Source organism: Anopheles arabiensis, chromosome 2 (assembly GCF_016920715.1).
Source record: "Anopheles arabiensis isolate DONGOLA chromosome 2, AaraD3, whole genome shotgun sequence".
In the NCBI taxonomy this organism is placed as follows: domain Eukaryota; kingdom Metazoa; phylum Arthropoda; class Insecta; order Diptera; family Culicidae; genus Anopheles; species Anopheles arabiensis.
In genome coordinates, this window is record NC_053517.1 from 30,535,468 (window position 1) to 30,560,721 (window position 25,254).

The 25,254-nt window shown below is 49.0% G+C and overlaps 2 protein-coding genes across 5 annotated transcripts; one reads left to right on the forward strand and one right to left on the reverse strand.

Moving 5' to 3' along the window:
• The first annotated feature begins 118 nt into the window (after positions 1-118).
• On the forward strand, positions 119-2,460 carry LOC120897145 (TNF receptor-associated factor 3). Its single transcript, XM_040301800.1, has 4 exons — positions 119-261; positions 464-597; positions 677-977; positions 1,049-2,460. The coding sequence occupies exons 1-4, from the start codon at positions 211-213 to the stop codon at positions 1,706-1,708; spliced, it is 1,146 nt and encodes a 381-aa protein (XP_040157734.1). The 5' UTR covers positions 119-210; the 3' UTR covers positions 1,709-2,460.
• A 3,023-nt stretch (positions 2,461-5,483) lies between these two features.
• Positions 5,484-24,187, reverse strand: LOC120897143 (serine/threonine-protein kinase par-1). 4 transcript variants are annotated; one of them, XM_040301794.1, is made up of 15 exons: positions 23,387-24,187; positions 14,563-15,604; positions 13,512-13,628; positions 13,355-13,418; positions 12,845-12,960; positions 12,594-12,764; positions 12,410-12,533; positions 12,082-12,323; positions 11,803-12,005; positions 11,181-11,721; positions 10,316-10,718; positions 9,962-10,219; positions 9,734-9,896; positions 8,653-9,673; positions 5,484-7,255 (listed from the first exon to the last, which is right to left on the reverse strand). In XM_040301794.1, the coding sequence occupies exons 2-15, from the start codon at positions 15,250-15,252 to the stop codon at positions 7,118-7,120; spliced, it is 4,251 nt and encodes a 1,416-aa protein (XP_040157728.1). In that variant the 5' UTR covers positions 15,253-15,604; positions 23,387-24,187; the 3' UTR covers positions 5,484-7,117. The 4 variants fall into 4 exon arrangements, with proteins under 4 accessions (XP_040157728.1, XP_040157732.1, XP_040157729.1 ...); XM_040301798.1 differs by lacking the exon at positions 23,387-24,187 and adding an exon at positions 19,096-19,178; XM_040301795.1 differs by lacking the exon at positions 23,387-24,187 and adding an exon at positions 18,793-19,018.
• Between the last annotated feature and the right edge of the window lie 1,067 nt (positions 24,188-25,254).

Consider the following 25,254-nt stretch of genomic DNA (forward strand, 5'->3'; position numbering starts at 1 on the left):
TGAAAAGAGCTGTTCATTTTTATGCATATTTTATCGATTCAAAAGTAAAACCAGTTTTGAATCGCTCACATTAGCAACCGTCATTCTCGAACACCTTTTGTAGTCATCTTGGTGCGACCATTCACAACAGAAGCAAAATAGTTGACAAACGGAAGATATACAAATCGCTTTGTTTGGTTCAATATTTTCGTGCACTAGTTATGATCAGAAATGAGTAGACCCGTGAAAAGAGAAGTATCCGCCGAGGAAAACTGTTTACAGGTATGTAAAACCCGTTTACCAGAACCGCGAGATAGTGGATGAAATGCGCCCTTCCCCCACTGGCTGTGCTCCCGGATGTATCGGAATGAGTCATGTTTATGCGACCCCTAGTTTTTATGTTCGACCTCTCCCTCCCCCTTCGCGGGATGATGAAAAGGGTATGATTTGGTTTTATCGTATTTTCCCTCCAATCTTTCTACAGAGTGCCGCTAAAGCTGACGATGGCGTCCTTGAAGCGCGGTATGAGTGCCCCATCTGCTACTGCTGGCTGAACGAGCCCATCCTCACGAAATGTGGCCATCGGTTCTGTCGGAAGTGCATTACGGATTGGTTGAAGTAACTATCACAAGCTAATACGCGTGCCCTTCATGTGCTACTATTTAACAAATCACCCGTTCCGTGCTGCTCTTTCCAGTGAGAAAAACTCCAACTGCCCGCTGGACAACGAGCCGCTCGACATCAAGTGTGACATTTTTCCGGACAACTGCACGCGCCGTGAGATATCGCAAATCAAAAAGCCGTGCCCGAACTCGATGCGTGGCTGCGGCGAGCAGCTTTCACCCACCGACATCGATACCCATCTGCGGCAGTGTCCGTTCGCCATGTCCCGGCAAAGTCAACCGTGCCCGTTTGCCCGGGTAAAGTGCAAGTTTGTTGCTCCGGATGAAGCTGCGATGAGCGCCCACATTGCATCAGACTGTCAGCAGCACTTACAGGTAGCGCAATATCCGTGCGTGAGAGCTTTGACGGTTGCTAAATTTGAATTTCCCCCATTCACGATTTGCAGCTACTGCTCGAGACGTACACGGGAAGCAACGATCGCTATAAATTTTGGGATCCACCGGCCAAAAACAGTGTGCCGGAGATGAGCACCAACGAGCTGGTTCGCTCGATGTACGAACGCATCGTCATACTGGAGCAGGAGGTACACATACTCGGCATCAAGCTGTCGAAGCAGGAGATTCAGCTGACCAAAATCAACCAGGAGGTCGATCCGCGGTACAGCGGGGGCGTGCTGCTCTGGAAACTGGACGATTTCTCGAACAAAATCGAGTCGATGGTAGCAAACAGTAACTGTATGTTTTACAGCAGCGAAGCGTACACCTCGTCGCACGGGTACAAGTTTTGCGCCCGCATCAACGTGTCGCCACGCACGAAGGATTCGATCGGGCTGCACGTCCATCTGATGCAGTCGGAGAACGATTACCATCTCGAGTGGCCGTTCAAGGGACGCATCAAGATAACGCTGCTGAACGTACGGTCGCCGGAACTGTCGCAGCACGACACGATCATGTCGAAGCCGGAGATACTTGCGTTCCACCGCCCAAACCAGGACATCAGTCCGCGCGGGTTTGGGTTTTTGGAGTTTGCCAAAATTAAGGACATTTTGGCCAAATTTGCCGACAATAATACGGTGGTGATCAAGATACAGATGAACATTGTGTAGGCGATGCGACTGGATGGAGTGGCCGCTAGATACATATATGTATGTATACACATTCCAAACCCATTACCTTAGGAGAGAATTTGATGCTCTCATTCCCCATTCGTAACCTGCCCCTCCCCCAATACTGTGAGAAAACTGTGTCTGGTAAACCACCAATTTTTGTCTAGCTATTATTCTTACGATATATACATGTCGACGGAATAATTGTGTATTATTCGTGCATTGTCTTAGGTAATAGTTGCTTTGCGTGTGTGGAATGACAGACAGACCAGCTGGTAAAGTAGGGTTTAGGTTATTGTGAGCAGCTCCATGTGTAACCATTAGCTCAAGTAATTCATACTTAACGGCCGTGCCAAATGCAATGTAAACATGAACGGTATTATTATACTGCCCCGAATGCTCTTTTAAAGGAATCTCACGGGTGAACAGTCGGTACTATTTTAGCTTGTGTAACTTTTACGACCCTTACCCTAGTAGCGTTCTTTATCGTCCTATCTACATTCCGTTCTGTTCCGAAAATTACCAGCAAACAATACACCACAAGTAAAACCATTTGAAACAAACCAAATTACACAAACACAATGCCACGGAAACGTTGAAACACAATGATTCCAAAAGCTTTTTTGTTAACAATTTTAGATGTTATATACAAGAATACAGGAATTTTCGAACGTGATAGAGAAAGGCAATGATGGTAAGCGAAATAAAAGTGTACTCCAAACACCCAGTGGTAATAAAAATGAGACAACCAATCGCTATCTGCGGTAAATTTGCCGGTGGAAAGAAAACAGCAAACGGAATCGAAACCACCACAACCGTTTGCCGTCGGTATCATTCACAATATTTCTTTATTTGTCCGTGATTATAAGTATATTTTCTTGTGAAAAAATGTATATCAAGTAATTATAACTAGTCTACGGTTTAATTGTATGTTTCCTTTTTCCTTGTCTGCTTTCCTTACAAACACGGTCTAATAATGTTATTGTTTTCGTTTCCTGTAAATGTAATGTTACTAAATAACCAATATGTGTTCGTTCACATCCATTTGTATTACGATGCTCTCCTTAGCTGCTCCCGCCCCATGGCTCTCTAATGTTCATTCCTAATGCTGCACATCTTTTCTTACCGGGGTTGCCCCGTTACACTGCCCCTTCGATCTGAGTGTCTGTTTCTTCATCTCGCGTCTAGTTCCTTCTCTCTAGCCATTTTCCATTCCAGAGCAAATTTCATCACCATTCTCCTTCCTTTATCACTAACGATTGACTGTTTGTAGTGGGATTATTGGGGTTGTTGTTGTTGATCGTGGTTTTGCTGCTGTACGTGTCTTGTATTGAATTTTATGTCCGGAGGTGATGGTTTTTTTTTTGTTTCTGCACACCTTTTTGAGTTCACTTTGCCACTTGCCCAGGGTCGCGCTACAATAGTCTAATTTCACACACACTCACACGTTCCCAATGCGCGTCATTCCCTGCAGGCGAGTGTGCTTTAGTTTTGTTGGTTCTTTTAACAAAGCGTTTCGAATTGTTAGATTCAAGAGCTTGTAAAATGATGGAGCGCGCATTTTTTTGTGCAATTCTATACATTATACCATTTGTCCGCTATCAAGATGGTCAAGCGCTTTTGTGACACTTCGCCTTCCAAAGACGAAGCAACATACCAAAACTTGCCACGCACCGGTAATACTTTTCGGCTTGGAAAATGGTAAACAAACACGCGTAAGTCGATAGAGTAGCGAATGCAATTTACGCAACAGTGTGTGAAAAGTCCATGCGCTCGCGGTGAGTTGTATGGCGGAAACTCGGTGCACATCTGGTTGTTTAATTGTATCATTTGCTGCATTCTGCTAAACCACCACATCCCACAGATGATAATACTTTGCTGTTACTATGTGACTAGTCCACCAAATTTCTAAGTTGTTTTTTTTTTGTTTGAATGCTTCACTAAAGAGTTACATTTGCAATACATTTTGCTACCTTCTTTGTCTTGTGACCGTCTCTCGTCCATTTGCTAGGTTGGACAAATTGTTTTATTTTTGCTAGACACGATTCCTGTAATTTTACTTCGTTTAATAATAGTTACCGTACGATTTCATTTCACTAGGTGTACCGGTTTCACACTAAACTCGTGCAGCCACGCTACTACTATCATCTGCATCTAGGTTTTTTTTTTTGTTTTTGTTTTAGTTTTTTGGTAGGAGAAAATGTAATTGAATGCATTGTAATTATTGTGATTAAATCGCAAAAAACGCCATCAACACCGGACGACATGCCGTAGCATTCGCCTGTGTGCGGCTCAAATTGTTTGCTATTCTATTCGCGCTAATCGATTCGTTCCCCCCTACTTACTAACGGCACGAAATACTGTGCACCGGGTGTGTTGCTGTGGCAACGCTGATTACTAAGCTTCGTGTGAGTCGATGTCACCGCGCCCGTAAAGCGTGGTGGTGCGCAAAGCAAATCCTTATGGAGGCGCCTAGTCGCTCGTAGATTGGTGCTGGAGGCGCCTGGTCGCTTGTAGATAAGCGCTACCCCGCCCCGTTCGCCTCCGAGTGGAACGAGTGGTACGAATGTTAGAAAAACTTCTTCACCCAATACACAGCACTCACGATTGATTAAGGGTTTTGTTTGTTTTAGCTTTTTTGTTATTAGTTTCAGTGACGCAAATCCTTATCAAACGATTGTTTCACTCTCGTTGTCAGTATTGATTGCATATTGGTTGCTCTACTCTAGATGCTAGAGGGCGCCCTGTTCCCTGACGCACTTACTATTGTTCCGCTCCCCTTCCTTCAGGAGTTTCATGTTGTTTTTTTTTTGTTTCATCATCTTCGTCCTCAAATTGTGTATTGTTTTTCGGTTTGCTTTGCTTGCTTCCATCGTCAACGGTAATGTATCATAGAGTTTGACTAGTTATATGGACGACGCTACACGTTTGGACTAGGCATAATGTGTACCACGAAATCTATTCAAATTGCCATCTATCTCTATCCACCTCTCTTTCTTCTCCCCTCTCTATCTCTCTCTCTCTCTCTGTATCTCCTTTCATTATTATCTCGCTCTAAATATGTTCTATCGAATGATGAAATGTTACTGTGGAATACAAACTGCATTCTTCTATATATGTGTGTTTGTGTGTGTGTGTACGATTGATATGACTAGATATATAGAATTGGCGCTTTTCCATTGTTTGTGTTGTTTGCTACTGGTGCCTTCCATCATACAGGGCGGTTTTCCCGCTCCCCTTGCCGTACTCTGTTTGACCTTTATCGTTTTTTTACATGGTTGTTCTCCATCGTTCTCTTGTTTGTGTGGATATTATCGTTTGCATACATGCCCGGAGCAATTATTGTACATGAGAATGTATCTGGTACTAGTTATAATAGTGATAGTAGTAGTAGTAGTAGTCGTAGCAATAGTAGTAGTAATAGTAGTAGTGATAGTAATAATGTTACTAAATTTCTTTCGATCAAACCGATATCCGGTCCCTTGGTTCATTCATTTGTTTTGCATTGCTTCACTGGCTTCGGATGCCACCGCACCACTGGTATGTGTAAATGTTTGGGATGGGTGATGAAGATGATGATTATGATGAAATGATGATCAAATTCGCTGCTAGATATTAGATACACAACATCGGCCATGAACACTAACTATCATCCCCTGCTCCCGCTGGGGTGGACGTGGCCGAGTTTCGATGTACGGTTTGCGTGTTTGTGAACGTGCCGAACGCAGCCAACACCAAAACGATTATTCTTACAAGCTGTCACAACGCTTCGAACTCAGTATTTCCCGTGCTGATTGTGTATTACTATAAAGCTCTACAAAACACACTCGCGGCAATTCGTTTAGTGAAGATTGTTCGATAAACCATGACTTCGTTCATGTTCGGTCCATTGTGTAGGAATACACTTGCAGTATTTTCTTCTTCTTCTTTTTGTGTGTAAATGCTTGGCAGTTGTTCGTTATTCGCTAATGTGTTGCCTAATGTGTAGCTCTTATTGCCTCGGAAAAGACTTACAGTTACCCTCATGAATCGCTTCCAGTCATCGGTTGATAGAATGTATCTAATGTGTAAACTTTGATTCACGACTTGCTTCAAATCATAAAAATATAATTGTAATAATAGAAATTAAACAAAACAAAAAGCTCGGTAATACTTCTCCCAACTGCAGTGTGTGTGTGTGTTGTGATTATGTTGTTTAAACTTATCGGAATGCCCTGCAACAGGAAATCATAAACCAAGGCAGGAAATAAAAACAAATATATTATATCCACTATTCACAATCCATCGCTCTGCCACCGCTTCAAACGCTTTACAAACGTAACGTTTCGGGTGGGATCGAGCGTGTAACAACAATTTGCATTATTTCTCTTATGGCAGCGTTTGTAAAATTTTCTAAAACGAAAATTAAATCAACATCGAAACAAACGGTAAGCGTAACATAACTCTTCAATTGACTTTCCTACTGCGGGAAACGCTTGCCTAGCCGTTGAGGGGCACCGTAGAAAATCAATCCTTTATCGACTAGATGTTTGTTTTTAGTATCACTTCACACTGTACAAGTAGACCCTCCGATTGCTACACGCTAACAGTGCCAATCTGCCTACACCACCCCCGGCTTGTCCCTGATAGCGATTGCACTATCAAGTGTGGTCCTGCTACTGGGGTTCGCCTAACACGACTGCCACGCCGTGTCCTGTTTCGCTTACGTACAGATGAATCAGTCGCAGTTTACAATAGTGTTCGCGTACTATCACGTTAAAAAAAAATTCTTCCCAATCTTCCGAAGCGTCGAAATTCATGCTAACGCTCTTGCTGGGCGGTGCTGGCGGGTAGGTTAAGAGGTTTCTGCGAGTATATGATTGTAATTGTAATTGTTTGCGTACTGCTGTAGCAATTGTTACGTTACGGAGTTTTGTTTTCTCTCTCTTCTCTCTACCACCGAATCTTACGTTATTTCAATTTCATATCAATTGACAATGGCCAGTCTCGTTGACGTTGTTACAAGTAATTATTTCCTCTCGTTCCGTATTCAACAAACTGCCAGGCGATGCGTCTCCTAAGTGTGCTGGGACGTGCTGGTACTGCAAAAAAATAGCTTTGAAACGCTACAAACGGCTTAAAACCCGACGCTAGGGATGAAACATTAGGCAGCAACGAACGAAGGAAAGGCGAGCAATCATCAACACCTTCTACCGCTTACATCTTCAAACGCTGCACTTGCTTTAATGATAGCTAATCCCATGATACTTTCAGCATACAACGAACAGCCTTTCTGTGGCAAGCTACGGTGACATGTGCTGAATACTGTTGCCACCTCATCCTTCCTATTGTACAACCGCAACCAACGTGGCGCTAGTAAGCAACTGAACGTTCGTCGCCACCGTCGTCGGGCGCAACGCGACTCTCCGCTCAAATGGACTCCATCTGTTCGGCCAGCTCCGGTATGGGGCTTTCGCTTAGTGGTAGCTGCATCGAGTGCTGGATCGAGGACGTGTGTGGCGTGATCCAGTGCGACGGCGAATACAGCGGCCCGGCCGGCGGTACATTCTGTTGGGACGATACACGAACGAACACGACTCACTCGACCGATCTTGATTGGATGTTTGCGTATGTATGTGTGCGGTTTAGCTTATATGTTTGCAATGATGGTTTTAATGCTACCCTATAGTTACTGTTACTGTTTACTATTTACTGTGAAGCACGGGGTTTCATTTCTAATGAGCATGATACGGCATCTGCTTACGTCTGCACACATCGAAAGCTACAGAAACAGCAAACTAATTACTAATGGTAGTCTTAACTCTAGGGAAGTTAGAACAGGCTTCCTATTGGCACTGATGAAAAACAAAACAAAACAACATAAAAGGGTGCATCGTTCTAAGAAATTTAACGAAAAAAAAACACAAAAAGAAGAACATTGTTAACACCATAACACAACGAACGAACAAAACAAGTTAGCTAAGCGAGAAAATGATAATGGAGGTTGAGTTTCGTGCAGTGTGAACCAACTAAATGAAAATAAACTGTAAAAAAGCAATGTATATGTAGCATTAAATCTAAGATAACAACAGACAAATGAGGAAAACCACTATCACTGTTGCTTCTCCTTCCGACTAACCTGTCCAATTTAAACTTTCATTTACTAGATCCTTTGGAAAGCTGCGATGGCACTGTCTGCTGCTGTTACTGATTATGTCAAACAACATGCATCACATATGCGCTTAGTGTTGTTGCCCTAATCCATTAAACTTCTTATTTTACCTTTAGCTCTTGTCTGTTGTATTCAGTACATTACTTGCAGGACGGTTAAAAGCTTATTTCGAACTGTTTTACCATGTTATCGGGTATGATTTTCTAAAATAACCTCCAACGTTATGCAAACGAACAAATGAACATGACGAACGAACGAACCATGTATGCGCATTGCATTACGTATCATTTCCACTACAATCTAAAACGACGATAAGTTTCAGTTACAAAACAAACAAAACGATCGATTTCACTACTACTATGGCGTACTGTTAGCAAGGAGCGTGGGAAGGATCTATAATGTAAACACAAATATACACACACATACACACACACACACTGCTATATCTACATTCGGTAGTTTAGGCATATATCGTTAGCGTAACACCAGCCCTAAAGCTTTCGGGGTACTACGCGTGGATCAATGATTGATGGATGTGGGTTTCCCGTCTACGCTTCCCGATGTCACCGTGTAGCAGCGTTAAGCGATAGCCAGGAAGTCCCCACACACCAGCGCAGGCTGTCATGCGAGGCAACGGAGTGCGAAGATGCTTGCGGGAGTGATGCTAACCCCCCCGGCTAACCCAAAGCGAAGCCCCACCCGCAGGTCATGGGGCAGGATGATGGTATGATGTGGCTAATGGACGAGGCTGTTGGAGCACCTCATCGATCGATTACTTTTGTGTCGTATGTACCTGATGGTAGAGGGCGGCTACATTCCACGGGCTGTCGGTTGCCGGGGCTCCATCACTGATCTGGCACGTCTTCATCGAGCTCGGCAGCGTGTTCCAGGAGCAAAGCGCTCCCCGGTCCGCTCCCAGGTGGGATCCTGCCCCAAGCCCGTGCTGCTGCTGCTGATGTTGCTGTTGCTGGTGATGCATATGCGAATGGTGCGCTTGCAGGTGCGTGTACAGCTCGAGCTGCTCCTTGAGCGTTTGGCCCGGTTCCGTCTCGAGGATGGCCGTCTCGCGGACGGACTGCAGGGTCGGATACCCGCCGGCCGGCCCGTCCCCCGGCTCGCCCATCTCGCCGTACGGCAGCGGCGGCAGGATTTGCGTCTGCTGCGCGATCTTGTAGCTGTGCTGCCGCAGCATCTGCCGGCGGCTCAGGCCCGCCTCCATCGCGCCCTGCTTCTGCAGGATCTGGCGCTTCTGCTGCAGCAGCCGGTGCTGCATCAGCTGCTGCTGGAGCGGCGGCTTCTGCTGCAGCTGCTGTACCGCGGCAGCACTTAGCTGGTCCGAGCGGGCGACGCCAGCCCGCAGCAACAGCTGCTCCGCCTCGAGCTTCCCGAGCGCCGGCTCGGGCTGCCCGCCGGCCGACCCCGCACACCCACCCTTCACGCCGAGCGACAGGGCCACGTAGTCGGCCACCTTGTTGTAGTAGCCGGTGGCGGTGCCACCGCTGGCCGGATCGAGGCACGCGCTACCGTGCGCCGAGCCGGACAGCGGCTTCAGCAGCAGCCCGTCCAGCGGGTTCACCCGGAACTGGCTGTGCTGCAGCTGGCGCACGTTGATCTCGTCCTGCGGCACGTTCGCCTGATACTTCACCTTCAGCTGGGCCGCCTCCTTCTGCAGCAGGTGCAGCTCGAGCACGCCCTTCGCCTTGCACGTCTCGTTCAGCCGCTGGCTGTTGAACGCGACCGGCGAGTTGAGCGGGTGGTCCGACGCGTGCACCAGCCCCTGCGTCACGAGCCCGTCGCTCGCCCGGCGGCCCTCGCTGGAAAGAAGGTTGGGATTAGTCGCTCGGCTCATTTAGTGTCGGTTTTCGCTCGCTTACCGAAAATCGACCGGCGACCGGGTAATACTGCGATGGTCCCCATTGTGCACGTCCTGGTACACCGTGTTGGCGCGCAGGAACGAGCTGACCACCTTGTCCGACATGGCGTACACGCACTGCGGCTGATTGATGCACGCCGCACTAGTGACGGCACGGAACGTTGCTAAAATGTAAAATGGGATCGTTAAAAAAACAACTCCATTTCATATGTCGGCCGCACCAACTAACCTTCATCTTTGGCCACACTTTCGTACGCTTCCGTCGTGGCGGTGCAGGACGGCAGGCTGCCCGCCAGCTCCGCACAGTCGGACAGGTTGAGATCCAAGCTTTCGAAGGTGGAGAAGTTGCTGCGCGACGAGTCGCAGCTTAGGTTTTGGCTCAGGCTCTTCGGATGGATGTTGGTGACGACACCGCTGGACGAGCTGGAGCTGGCGAACGAGTTGAGCCGCTGAATGGACTTGTCGATCGACTGCTGTACGTCCTCGTCTGGTGGGGCAGAAAAAAAAGAAAAGCAAAGAACAGCAGTATAAGCAATAGATTACCGGAAGCGTTTCGATGCGCCCAACCGAACCCGCTAATTACCTCCCAGATCGGTTTCACACCCTTCGTCCGTGCTGGAGCTGTACTGCGCCGTAATGGACGTCGCCGGCGGTGGTGTATGGCCACTCGCTACCGAGCTCGCCACGGTCAGGTTGGGCTCGTAGTGCTGTAGGTACGAGTAGGTTTGCATGTTGTTCAGGTAGTCCTTGAACGGTGGCACCGTGATCGACGTTTCGGCGTTCGATGACGCGCTGGTAAGGTAGTCCTTGCTGAACCCATTCAGCGGGTCCGAGTAGCGCTGGGACTGGGGCACCGCGGACGACTGGGCCGGCGACGACTGGGAGGGCGGCTGCGGCGAAGCCGTCTGGTGGAGATCGCTGTTCACCGGCGAATGGGACGGTGGTTTCGTATACCGATTCGATTCACCCATCGATACGGGACGTGCCTTTAAAGGGAACGGGATAGCACACAAATCAACGGTCACGCTCTGCGACACTTATGTACTAAGGAGGAGTTGCAAGCTGCCTACTGCTACTACTATTACTACTACTGCTACTGCTACTACTACCTGCAGTGCTACTGGCTGCTGCTACGGGTGATATCTAATGGAGAGGCTACAGGACTGAACCAACTGCACTAAAACAATACCCGGCATGCCAACTGACCTTAAGCTTAAAACTCATAACAACAAAACAAACAGAAGAAATCATGATCATACCAAAGGATGCTTTATTCCTTTTATTAAGTCTTTTCCTTCGCCTCTGCTAGCGCTAACACACTGGTCAACCTCTTTGCTTAGGTCGCGTTTTTGTGCTTCCCTCCCCGCATACGCCACTACCACAGGGCTTATCAAACTACTGGGGCCCCTTTAACTTAAGACACATGGAGCCTTTTAGATGGAACTTACCTGCTGCAGTAGCCGCCGACAATCTTCCGTGCTTTGCTGCAGAATGCGCTTGTCGATGTTGCTGGACAAGAGCCGGCTCGAGGAGATGCGGCTAGACAGGATGCCCGATTCGCGCAGCACAATGGAGTTGCTCTCCCGTGCGCTGGACGAGGACGCCCCAGCTGCCGCCGCTGCCAGCGTGCCCGCCACGTTCGAGGAAAGCGACGACGGCAGCAGCCCGACCGTGCCGGTCAGATATGTGGAGCTGCAGTCGCGCTCGCGCAACGACGCCAGCTGGTACAGCGACGCATCGGTAAAGCCCGAGCTGGAGGTGTACGATACGCCCCGGAAGTACGAGCTGTCCTTCAGCACCGGCTGCTGCTCGCGGATGCTCGTATCGCGCAGCAGCATCATGCCGGGGGCCATCGCGGGCAGCGCGGGGGACACGCCCGAACCGACCTGCTGTGCCGCCGACAGCAGCCCGTGCAGCGTTTCCGAGCTGTGATTGTTCAAACCGGACGAGACTTGCTGATGCTTAGGCGACGAACTCGGCTGGTCGCTCCTAGAGATGGGATGGGGAGGAACGCAGAACGTTTAGGATTAGCGTGAGCGGGTAAGCGAGATGGAACACAACGACCCTTACTTGTGCTGCGCACTGATGGCGAGCTTGCGCATTGCCTGTTCGGCCACGTTGCTTGGACGGCGGCGCTGCGACTCGTGCATGCCCGACTTGCCGCCACCGATGCAACCGGCGACGGTGGTGGCGTTCTCGTGCGATACTGTGCGGCTCTTCAGTCTTTCCAGTAGCAGCAAATAGAATGCGGTGTAGTGATCGTAGCTGTGAAGCTGCGAAATCGAAAGAAAACGCATCATTTACGTCCCTTGGCAAGCGGCCGGAAGCGTCCGCTGCACGGTGGCTCACCTTTAAGCTTTCCCTCGTCTTGAGAATGTCGATGCCCAGGTTTTGCATAATTTTCAGTATCTGCTCGTTCGGTTCCGTTTCGAGGGCGCTCACTTCACTCACACTCCCATTGATGACGATGCTGCTAATCTTCGGCGTGTCGATGATTTCCACCATCATCCAGCGGTGCCGCTTGATCTGGTCGATCGAGAACCGGCGTGACGGATCCAGCACCAGCATCTTACGGATGAGCGATTCACAATCTGTTTGCGAGCGTGCAGGGAAGAGAGAGAGAGAAAAAGAGCGTGACAATACCAACTCATTGACAAGTAAAGCCTACTATACTAACCGGAGCTCATGAAAAATGGAATCCGAAAACGGCCGGACAGCACACGATCCCGCAGCGATTGAAGCGATGATCCATCGAACGGTAGCGCTCCGCACACCAGCACGTACAGCACAACGCCCAGGGACTGTAAGACAGGGGAACCGTTAAAAGTCTGTGAGGCACAAAGAACCAACCCACTACCTACCCATATGTCAATCTCCGGCCCAGTGTACCGCTTGCCCTCGAACACCTCCGGCGCGGCGTACGGTGGCGAACCGCACCAGGTGGCCAGCAGTTCGCCCTTTTTGTAAAAGTTGGAAAACCCAAAGTCCGCTATTTTGATGTCCATCTTGGAATCTAGCAATAGATTCTCAGCCTGTGAAACAGAGTGGGTAGGAACAGGGCATTGAAGGTTTGTTCGATTTTACTAGCTTATCCACACCAGAGCTACCTTACCTTAAGATCTCTGTGTACTATGCCCTTATTGTGACAGTATTCTACGGCGGATAAGATCTGCCAAAACTTATTCCTAGCAGCACGTTCATTAAGTCGTCCGTACTTTGCGATGTAATCTGTAAAACGCAGGGTGGACAAAATTAAATACGATTAATATAGCCATAATTGTGACAGGCCTTGGGCGAAAATGAAACACCGAAAAGCGTACAAAGGTCAGCCAGACGTCGTGGACTCCAGTTCAACCTGACCTTAATTACTATGCATGTCAGCCGACTTGGGTAATGGATCGTTAAACCGGTATGAAACATGCTACCAAAATCTGCATTTTGGCCCGTTTCCCCCGCGGCCGGTGGAGTAGCAATCTTGTGTTCGAATCGGTAAACCGAATTCATGAGCTCTACCGACTATCGAACAGTCGTAACTTGACCGGTAATGTTGCCAAGAGGTTTAGAATTCCGCACCATCAAACGAATATGGCTAAGCACCTGAACTCCTTCCCGCTGAACTTACCGAAAATTTCACCCTGACTAGCATACTCCGAGACTATGTAAATCATGCTCTGGGTCTCCATAACCTGCCAAAAAAAAGAAGTAGTACGCGCGGTTGCATATTAATGTCGTCTGAGGGTCTGCCCCCCTTTCGCCAGAATCGGACAAACACACAGTACCTGGTACAGCTTGATGACGTGCGGGTGGTCTAAGCGCTTCATAATTTCAACCTCACGATAAACCTTCTGCAAGTTGCCCGGATCCAGCTGGGATTTGTCGATAATTTTAATTGCTACCTGAAAGCGTAGAAATAGTAGAAAAAAACCATCAGACTATTGTTGCTCATATTTTTCAGAAGTTGGGGAGGTAAAAGACACACAGACACTTCCTACTATCCTACCAAGAAACCTCTCAATGGAGCTTATTCCGAAGTAGCAGACAAACTTCCGAGACAACAGTATCAGGTTGTACAGCTCAGAAACCCATCCCGTTGAGCGACTAGCAGCGATGAACTTTGCATCGGTTCCAAATAATCTCCCGTTTTGTGTGCTATCTTTCACCCACTGCGTCCACGAACAACCTTCACTTCCACGTAGCTCTACATCATCGCTTTGCGCAGGCAACAGGCAACAGTGGTCCATCCATCTTCGTTTCGATTGCTCGGAAGAACAAGCTTCCTACCAAGAAATGCGCCGGAACCGACACGAACCTTATCCCCCCGTGCTGACCTTACCCGATGTCCCGAAATAGGCTAACTAATTACATTCTTCTATTTTCCTGTCGGGTGAACATTATGTTCGGTTTGCTTATGGTCTTGCGAGACAGCGGCGGCAGCATTGTGCCAGGCCCAGCGCAAGCCACACATTATTAAGCTGCCCAGAGGGACCCGTCGTTTCGTTGTTTGCCGCCCGTCGGAACCGCTTTCCGAGAGAGGTTGGGCCGGCAAAAACCTCACGGTGTGCTGAATTTCTGACGAATACACGAGCGCACGCAAACACACAACCACACACACACATCCAAGGACAGGAGCAAACGGGAGGGTATTAATACGTCCCCAAAGAGTTTCGTCCTGGGGCTGTATTTTCACTTAAGCCGACGACGGTTTGTAAACTGTTTCCGTCTTAGGACGCACACACACACATAGCCCGCCCTTCATATACCCCAACGTATCCGAATACCCCACCCACTGGTAGGGAAGACCCACCGGACTAAGACGGTGGCGGTACTTACCTCATTTTTGGTAATTCGATGGCGTGCCAGCTTAACCACGGCAAAGTTGCCCTTGCCGATCGTTTTCTCGATTTCATAGAAACCGACGCGTATTGGATCCTTACACTTTACCCGCTGTCCGCTGCCGCCGCCACCATTGCCGGCGCCCCCGTTACTGCCCGACACTGCCGACGGTCGTGGCATGCCGGACGATGACGCAGGTTCGTGCCCTGTCCCAGCTCTCCCACTGCCCTTGGAGACACCACCGCCGCCACCGGTACCGTGATGGCTGGCGCTGGCAGAGCCCGGCCCCGCTCCGACCCCGTTGCTGCCCCCGTTCGGGCCGGCCGTTTTGTGATGGTAGAAATGGTAGCTGTCAGATTCCACCGACGACGAGGAGGTGGACGTTTGGACGTGATTGCACGGCATTTGGTTCGTTGTAGTGTTGTTGGCTGTCGCTGCGGCGGCCGCTGCCGCCAGTACCATCGCGACGGACGGAGCCGCCCCGGTCGAGGAGGGACAGGAGGGCGACGGTTTGCCCGCGGCAGACACCGACATTGCTGCCGCGGAAGAGGAGGAAGAGGAGGAGGTGGGTGGGGCTGCTGCTGCTGCTGCCATCGACATTGGCATCGGCATCAGAATTGACGTAACGGAGGACGCACTGCTACTGCTGGTAATGGTGTTCGTGTCCAGTGTGCCATATTCGCCCATCGATCTCCGGCTCCTAGGCTCCTAGATGCTAAGGGGGGTGGATGGGGGGGGGGGGAGAAGGGGGCCCGGTAGGATAGGGTGTTTGGGCTCCGGTCGGCCGTTCAGTCGCACGTAGTAGTTGTACACTGCGGGGCTCGCCAGATGGGCTCGATCGATTCGACTGCACTTTCACTGCGCTCGCACCGCGGTGGTGACGACGAAGCCTTACGAGCGGCAAATTGGCAAAATTTTCGGTAACTTGATCCGGGCCCTCGTTTCCGCTTCGTTAAATCCGCTGTTGGCAGGCTGGCAGTTGTGCGACGATCTCAAGCGTAGCCCACTGCTCTACTGCAGATGCGGTCCATTATTTAACCTGCAGGGCGTTGTGGGGAGAGTGAGAGAAGAAAGAGGAATGACATATTAATATAAACTTGGCCAGTGAAACATGAAATTTGAAAATATAAAACGAGTTAAGATGGAATATGGACAGCTGCTTGCGAAACCTGGTTAACACACATTTGAAACAAATAATAAATCCCACAAAATGTTTCAAAAACTCCTTAAAAGTACATAACAATCTCAACAGCTTCAAATTGTGAACGTTTGAGCAAACAAACGCTATCGGTACACATACCGCTCTCAACAAGTCTAGTGTTCTGTGCTTTTAGATGACAGAGCGGCAATCTTGGTGGTTTTGTTGACACACGTTTTGTCTTATCAGTGGGCCTTTATAATTAGTGACTTCAAATCATATATGCTCCTCTGTTGAGTGTTCTTCTTTATCGTCTTGATGTTGGCGATCCACCACACACGCTCCACAACAGCGACGACACCTGTCCTCTGTCGCCTTATAAGGTAGGAAGAGAGCAAATCCATATTCCATAGCTAGGATACGATTCACATCCCGCCTTGCAGAAGCGGGCGAGTGTACAATTAGACCATCGGGTCGTCCAATGCGACAGTTGTCTATGGGGCATTAACATTCTAAACCCGCTTCTTGTTGCACAACAGTTTATTAATCGATAATAATTTTCATGTTTCAAATAAGTGTTTTTGAATCGTTTGAGTGTTTTTTCATAAACATGTTGCTATTTATGAAAAAAAAAATCCATATATTTTTATAAATAATTAGAAAAATGCAGTGTTTTTGTGAAAAAGATTATGTGTAACGAAACATATACCATACGTCTTTTAAAGGATAAAGACTTTTTGTGAAGTTGTCTCGACTTCAAATTAAACTTTTCCCAAATCGAAAACTTATATCCGTTCGCAAAGCTCACAGTGCTGCTTAGAATACAAATGAGCCTTTTCCTATAAGCTTTTCCAGCGAAAGAGAACCTCGAAGCTCTGGCTGCAGACCATCAAGAGCTATTCAATCGATAATAAGTATCGGATCATTATTATTATTATTTATTTAATCTTCATAAAATCATTAAATCATTTCACAGCTCAGTTAACGCTGGAACTGATCGGCACGTCCATAAACATACACGATGAAAAGCTATTCAAAATACAACAACTGTAGATATAACAACGAGATAGTGCAGCTCGAGCAGCTCGTACCGTAAACCGGAGTCTTCAGGGTCAGTAGCGTGTCAAAGCTTTCAATCGTATGAGCAAAAGGTATTCAAATGCGCGTTGCTCAAACGTACTGCTTACTATCTAGATAGACAACACACAATTAGATTACAAAACACAATAGTAAACACCACAGTGCACAAAATCAAGCCATGTGTCTGCATACTGGCGTGCCACCGCGCTTCTTATCGCTCCACGGAGAAGGTGCGCAGTTTCTGCTTTTAAGTTTCGTGCCACTCCAAACAAAAAAACCCAAAAGGCCCAAAACGGACCATGATGAATTGAATGCTCTGGCCGTGAGGAGTATCGTTGTATTGGCCGGCACATAAAAATACAAAGTAAAAATAGATGAACGCACACACACACACACGCACTCGCTGCATAGCATATTTCCTTCGCTGTCTTATCACACCGATTACGCTTACTTTTACTCTCACCAGGCCGAGCCTCACCGTTGCACCCAACCCAACCACAGAGCCCCCGCGTCGTTCCCGCTCGACCGCGAGTGAGCGATAGTAAAAGTAAATACAGTCACAAACAACTCCAAAAATTGCCCTCCGGCCGAAACAACAGAACGACGAACGATGAGGACGAAGAGAGCCACGATTGCCACCGGGGAGCAGCATTCCCATCTTGTTATCTTATCGTGGGGTACGACACACACAGACACACGGGAATGGGTGAGTTACATTACAACGCAAGGGAGCGAGCTTGTGTGAACGCAAACGAAAACAAAAGCAGGAATTTGTAGTATCGAAAAGGCCAGATACCACAGGTCGTTCCGGCAGGACAGGAAGATGCAGTTCAATCCGGATGTAGTAGTAGCAGTAGTAGTGTCCGGATTAATTGAAAATCGCTTGCAGCGGGACCAACAACCTACAATAAATCATACTCCAACTGGGCCATCTTGCGCCCAGCGACAGATCGAGCAATGAAATCGTTTGAACCCGGAATAAAACAGGAGCAAAAACCAACCCCCAAAAAAAACTGACACAAATCATCCAAACCACACATGCCCCGGAATGGACAGAGCCGGCACTCGAGCTGGTGTGTGTGTGTGTGTGTTTTTTTTTTTTGTTCTGGCCCACCATCATCACACTCCACACCACATGGCATGATTTATATCGCGCTCCGTGTTTGCCCGAATTTGCGTCAAATTGCCGTCCGCCCCGGCAAACAGCACGATCGTTCTACTCGGGCTACCCCGAATCGGTTCTGCCGGTCTTCCATCTAGAGCGATCTGTGATGTTCTGCGTCAGTACAGATGCTTTCTCCTGCACCTTCCTTTTCATATGTTTGTGTTTTTTTGTGTCTTCTCCTCTTTGCCATTCCACTCGCAATTAGTTTGCCTTTTCGCGTTTTCCTTTCCCGGTGCTACACCGCGCAATGAAGGTGATGTTGCGAAGGCCCGAAGGACGCTGGCAATATCATCGAGCAGGCTCAAACACCATGGTGTCCACACCGTGGGTGGACACCAGAAAACAGCAACAACAACAAAAACCAAACACCACACACACACACACTGCATGTATGGCACCCACTCGAGGATGAGTTTTCGCCGTTTGACATCACATCGCAAAAAGATCGAATATCGATTACAGCGAAGGGAAGGGAGGGAAGGGTGTGTGTGTGTGTGTATGCAAGGAACCTGCGCCCCAGATACGTCCACCCGTTCCACTGCTTTTGGTTTCATTCGTCTGGCATCGTCGGTCACCGCTTCCCATCGATCCGATGTCGGCCCGATTTGACGTGGCGTGACCGGGCGGTTTTTGTGGAACCACCATGAGGCCGGTATGTCAGGCCGACGCGGAAGTCGGACGGACATGTGTGTGTGTATGTGTTGGTGAGAGGGAAACGAGAGCAAAACATAGAATTGTATTTTTTTTTTTGTTGTTGTTGAGGTTCGTTTGCTTTCTTTTGTAGTGCCATCCAAAAATAAAACCCCCTCACCGCACACAATATATTGGCGAGCGTGTTTATTACCCCGCGTCCCATCGGTGTTTTTGCGACACGACTCATGCACGCTGTACACCTTCGGCTCTCTCCTCCTCGTTGCTTTGCTCCAGCACCTTTGCCTATCGACGTGAAATGTACTTTTGATTGTGATAAGTGGATTTTAAGCAGTGATGTAGCGTGGCCCCAACTCCACTGGCAGGCTGAGGTCATTCACAATCACACAGAGACACACAGCACTGCACACACACACACGCACGCACAATCCAGACGCAGCACTACCAGTGAGGGAGGCGCACGCGGCCACACGACTTGGACGGGCGTGCAACTTACTTTCCCAACCGGCCAAACGCAAAGCAGCCCGCCAACTACACCGCGAAACCTTTGCAAACCAGCGTGTGCAGGCGGGTCCCCCCCCCCGGTCTGGGTAAGGGGTTGCTAGAGCGGTGGTGGTTTTTGTGTTTTGTGAACCGGCGTCACTCTCTTGCATCGTGTAATTCGTGCTCTCCTTCCGTGCTCTCTCTATCTCTCTCTCTGTGTGCGCGGCTCCCTCGCGCATACGTAAGCACGCCGTACAAACAGCACTGAAGGGGGTGGAGAGGGGAGATGAGGGGGGGGGCTACGAGTGGATGCCGGTGGAGGTGGTTTGCTTACCGCATGCAAGCAACACCACTCAATATGTACACACGTACCCCTCCACTCCGTCGCAGATAGAACAAGGGTGGCCCAAAGCAAGTGCGAGCGAATGAGGGGGGGGGGGGTATGGGGACCTGCGGGCGCGCAATGTTTGCTCCCCTATTCGACGTCTTTCTTTCTTTCTTGCTGCTGCGCGTAATAAACACACACGGCGATGGCACACTCTTTGCCGTGCTGACGATGCGGTGCGGTGCTGCGGTGTGTGCGCGCGCGAGATTCGACGTGTTCTCCTCCCCCCACCTCGCGATTGACGTAGGTAAACGATTTTAGCGGTCGAGGCACTGCGTCACTGACTGTCCCCAACCCCCACCGTGCGCAACATACACTCATACCAGCGACACACATGTACTGCATACACACACCTAACACGACTTGACATTGTGTACCACTTCACGGTCTTGCGGCTTCCCTTCCCTCTTCCCTTCTCGGCCTATTAATTGTTGGTGGTGGTGGCGGTGGTGGTGGTGGTGGTGCTGAAACTAAACAAACCAAAACCGGGAGCGAATAAAGACGGCACCAGGAGGCGGGATCTTTTTTTCTTAAACAAAAAAGATTGTAATGAAGATGCAAAGAGCAGCAGAGGAAAAGAGAGAGGCGGAAACAGAGAGAGAGAGACTGATGGTAGCACGAGGTTTGTGGATGCTGTATGCTGCTCTCTGCATACTGCACACGTAAACAAAGCGATCGGTTCGGGGATCGAATAACCAAAGATCGCACGGTGGAGCGCATGACGGGGTAAGCAATCAGGGAGAGAGAGGAGGATTTGGATTGGGTACACATTCTCATACACCAAAAGGGGGCCACCACTCCCAAAACCATCTCCCTCAGTTACACAATGAAGGGCAATCTTAATGTAATGGGAATTGGACACTACAGCACCCTTGTTGAACAAATCCAATAGGATTTTCGATGGAGCCTGTGCAAAAAGAGTACCATAGAGTCCAAATTCCAACATATGAAGTTCACTTCCCATAAGAAAGGGTCTCACAACTATGAGAACCCCTGTAAAACCCTGTATTGCATATAAATAAAATCATTAAACGCGAAATGGGGCGCGTAATATGAGTGCAAACGGCTCGAAAAGAGGCAATCACAAACAAACAAAAACCTTGAAGTACAAATTGTGCTTGGTACATTTCACCCGTAGCAGCAGTGGTGACAGTTCAACTTCGTCGTCGCCTGCTGAGATTTGCTGAGATTCCAGCGCAAATGAGCACGTGCTCGCCCGTTTTAATGCTTTCTATCGCTCTCTCCCTCTCTTTTCCAGGCGCACATACACATATCCTTTTTCTTTCTCTCTCTCACACACACACACTTTCTTTGTCATCCCTTTTCTGTGGGGTCGAAAAGATCAAGCAATTACACATCATATCACGCTAATAAATTGCAAACGGAAAGGGAAAAAGGTTTTAGTTGTTAGGAAAATGCCGGCAATGTGGATGCCGGTCACACATATTTTTTAAGTTTGTTTGTGTGTGAGTGCGCAAATATCGCAAGAACATGATCTCCAAACACACCCACACACAAACGATCGGTGTGAGAAACGATCTTGGAGATGGGAGGATTTGACGCACGCATCAAAAGCTGCTGCTACCGCTGCTGGATCACGGTGCGAACATGTGCCGGTACTGCCGGCATGACGGTGACGACCTGGCCACCTCTTTTTTTGTTGTTTTGTTTATAAAACGGAGTTCCATAACCGGAATGGGAGGAACCGAGGTGAAGGCTGCTAGATGGAGCAGGGTAGAAAGCGTGTTTGTGAATGTGATTGCTTGCTCGTCCTCCGAGCGCGTCTGTTCGTTAATCCGCCCTGGCGTGAGGTTGCGAAATGTTTGCACTTCCAGCGTCGTCCACTGGTGTGTGGTGTAATTGAACAGCTTGTTTTTCTTTTTTGCATCAACAACCTGAACAGGGAGCACAGTTTCTGACACTGTGCAAAATGGGGAAAGTGCCTCGCAGCACAATTCTCTGTACACACACTTCCGAGCGCGAAAGACAGCACCGGTGAAACGCAGACACACACACAGCAACACATTAATCCAATCGAAAGCTCGTGTTATATAATGCCGTGGCGAAGAATTTTCCCGGAATTTAACACATCAAATCAAAGCGAGTGGGTCTGAAGAGAATGCGGCGCGTGTCCCGGGGGCGAACGAACCGGCACGAGCTAGCGCAGCAAAGTGCGTAAAACTTGTTGAAGAAAGTCTTGCGGCAAGACACCGCACTTGTGAATCATCATCGGCGGCATGAAGCCGAACAAACCCCGCTGGGCGGGAAGCCGTTTGTTGCTCCTAGCCCGGTGGCCCATCTCGTGCGCTACCAGGCACCTCCACCGGCACACGCACGCGAAGGGATGCGAAAAGGTGAAAAGGAAAGGGAAGGCAGTCAAGCGGGCAAGGCGGCACGATTCGGTAAACTTAACCTAAAATCGAAACAAAAACACGCTTCCAAGAAATTGTAATAACGAAGAGTATTTTTGGGATTTTTTCGTTGTTGCTGCTGTTCGGGGGAGGAGATTCGGCGAGGGTGAGCGAAAGATTTCCAGAACCCATTTTTTGCGTACAAAAGAGAGTGGTGAGGAGGACAGTGGTTTGAGAGACGGGGGCAGTGAGGGAGGCGCAAAAAGTAGACAAAGAACGAAATGGAGAAAGAAAACAGAGCGCTGCGAGAGTGAGACAAAGCAAAAGATGGATGTTTATAGGTGTGTGTGTGTGTGTGTGTGTGTGTTTGAGGCGATTCATTTTTTTTATCGCTCTCTTTCTCACTCCCACGCTCCCTTTCTCTCTCTCTCTCTCTCTCTCTCTCTCTCTCTTTGTTTTTCTTGCTTCCTTTTTCTCTTTTCCTCGCACAGCAATTTCACCCACCCCTTTCGTACCTTTCGTGCCACTTTTCACCCATATCAACGTATCATGTGCTCCTGTTGTGTTTCAGCTTGCCGGGTTGGGCAAAACCAGGTTGGGGGCGCTCGTGGGTGGCAGGCAACAGCAAATGCAAACCCTGTGACTCACACAGAAAAGGTGGAAAACTAACCTGAATTGAAGTGGGCAAGGTATGTTTTGCTGGTGAGTGAACGGGAGCGAGCAATAAACACGAAACAAACAAAAAAAGCTCAAACAGCATAGGGGAATAGAATGTACAGCCCTGCCGAGAATGTTGAACGGCCCCGGGTACTCCCGGCGGTGCGGGAGTTTGTTGCATGGTGCAAGATCCATACACCTGCCGCACGGTGGAAGCTTTGTAAAAGTGCAAAATGTAGCTGTAACAGGAGAGGGTTTACATTTTTCTCTTCTAGCAAGCGGTGTGCACGAAGGAAAGAGATGGCGCTAGAGCGAAGGGACCGAGGGAAAGACAGTGTTGTTGGGGCGTCGGAAAATCGATTGACGGAATCGACGAGACGGATTGCTTTCGGTGGCTGTGTTCGTGCTGTGTTCGTGGGCAATGGGGAGCGAGAAAAAATGAATGGATCCGTGTCGATCGGAACATCGGTCTGGTGAACCGTGCGGGTTGCGGGTCGTGCCAAAATGGGAGACGGGCCGCAACAGAGTGTGCCGTGCAGAACAGTGGGCTACTAGATCGGCGCTAGATGGAGTGTGGAAAATTTCTTACACACGCCGTGGCATAACCACCACTATTCGGAGACATCCTTTTGGGGCAGAAAGTGTTGTCTCCGCTGCGCGTTCAAACGATACCTGTGCGAAATTCGCTGCTTGGGAAGCTTTTGCATAACGCAACCCGTTGTCTGTGTTACGTTCCCTCCACCTACGCAACCCATTAACACTGTTCCAGTTTCATCGCATTACGCGAACAGAATGGGGCTCGTCGTCTGACACAAGTACAGCCTCCTTCTTGCGTACGGCTACACTTACAACTCCTTCACACACACACTGACACACACACACCCATAACATTCGGGATGCAGAACCTTTACCTTTTGGTTTCCCGTACAGCTTCTCCAGCGGGCGCACTCCGAACGTGGACTCACTGGATACTCCAGTGCCGCTGTCGTTTGCAATTGTTGCCGACCCTCTTGAGGTGTTTCTTTCAAATAAAGCAATTAGCGTTCCACCGTGAAGGAGTGGTAAGCCTTTTCACTTGTACGCACCGCTCGTAGAACATAAAAACACGGCCGAACCACTGGGTCACTTGGCTGGTTGCTTGGATCGGATTTCTTCCGCTATGTTACGGCAACCCTCGAGACCACGGAGACGGATCTATTATTTTTCACTTCACCAAAAAAAACACCTCACACAGTAACTCCCGCATACAAATCCTCACACACACACACACACACTGCACAGCAAAACGAGAATCCTTGCGGGATGTGATTTTGCCTTCCGTCGTGTCCCACCGTTTTCGATTGAGCAGGTATTATTGCACTCCGCCTGGTGTCTGCCGCGTCTGCCTTGTTCTCCTACTGCTTGTTCTAGCACTATTGGCACCGGGACCGTGGCCGTGGCGTAATTGCTCCCCTTCGCTGGCTGCGGATGCTGCGAGGGGGATCGGAGCCCGTTGCCTTCACACGACAGCCCGAAGGACACACCGTCGCAACAGGACTGCTTGGATCGATCGGCCGAGCCCAGTGCGTCTGGTGGTGTTGTTTTGGACCCGCACGAACCCCGACGACGGTTGGAACGGAACTGAAGCCAGCACACGGTTGCTCCGTCCAGCACAAACTCTCGGCGCTCGTTTTGGTTTTCTCTTCTCAGTACCAGACCAGTAGAGCGGTTGCCTCAGTTTGCGCTGGCAGACAACATTTGGCAGTGAAGCAGGGTTGAGCTTCTCCGCTCTTTTGTCTTGTGTGTGTGTGTGTGTGTGTGTGTGAGAGAGAGAGAGCGAGAGATAGAGCCCGTTCGCCAGGCACGCTTTCTCTCATCAGTCGTTGTTGGTCCCGTTGAATGGATACAGTTTTTTACCCATGGTCTGTTGCTACGCGTAGTGCCGTTTGTAATGGATTGAACAATTGCAAGGAAAGTTTGTCGAAAATGTAGAAGAAGTCATTCTTGAATTGTAGGAGATTTGAAAGAGATTCTTATTTCGTGTGCATCAATTGTATTCTTTACAACCTTTGTGCATTATTCCAGACACTTTTCAACCGCTCGTCTGCAATGGTGGGTGGCATTTTGCTTGCGTGCCCGTGAACAGCCGAAAACCAAAGCAAACCTACAATTAATGCCATCCTCGCAACGCAGAAAAACAGTCCTCTCCCACAATCGTATACCACCAAAATCTCACGCTCAGGTTAGACGCGTGCTCACTTACTCTCTTTCTCGCATTTTCTCTTTTTTTTCTCTCTCTCTCTCTCGATGCTATCTTTATTTTACTATTGTTTCCCTTCATTTGCTCCCTGCACACTCTACTCCAACGTAGGGGGTTGCGTTTTGCTCTAAATATCAATTCCACCACGATGGAGGCGCATGGTTCCTCGCTCAAAACCGTCGAAATGTGTCTCTCGCGGGTCCATTTGCTCCTCTCTTCTACACTCAGTCGGCAATTTGCTGTGTTTATGTGTGTGAGTGTGTTTGTGTGACACGAAACGATACACTTGACGCACTAGAGGAAACGAGAGCGAGCGACTCGCGTCGTAATGACGTCAGAGCAAAGGCAGAACCCCCCGGTACTGGGCAAGTGATTACCGAGCATACACCACCAGCATGCACAGGCACAGCAAAATCCAATCAAAGTGATACTGAGGGGAAAAGGGATGGGTAGAGAAGGAGACCCGCGCCAAAGCAAACACTCATCGCTCACCCTCACCCTCTTCCGCTCCGTGTGTGCTCCATGTTGCTTGCAGCATGC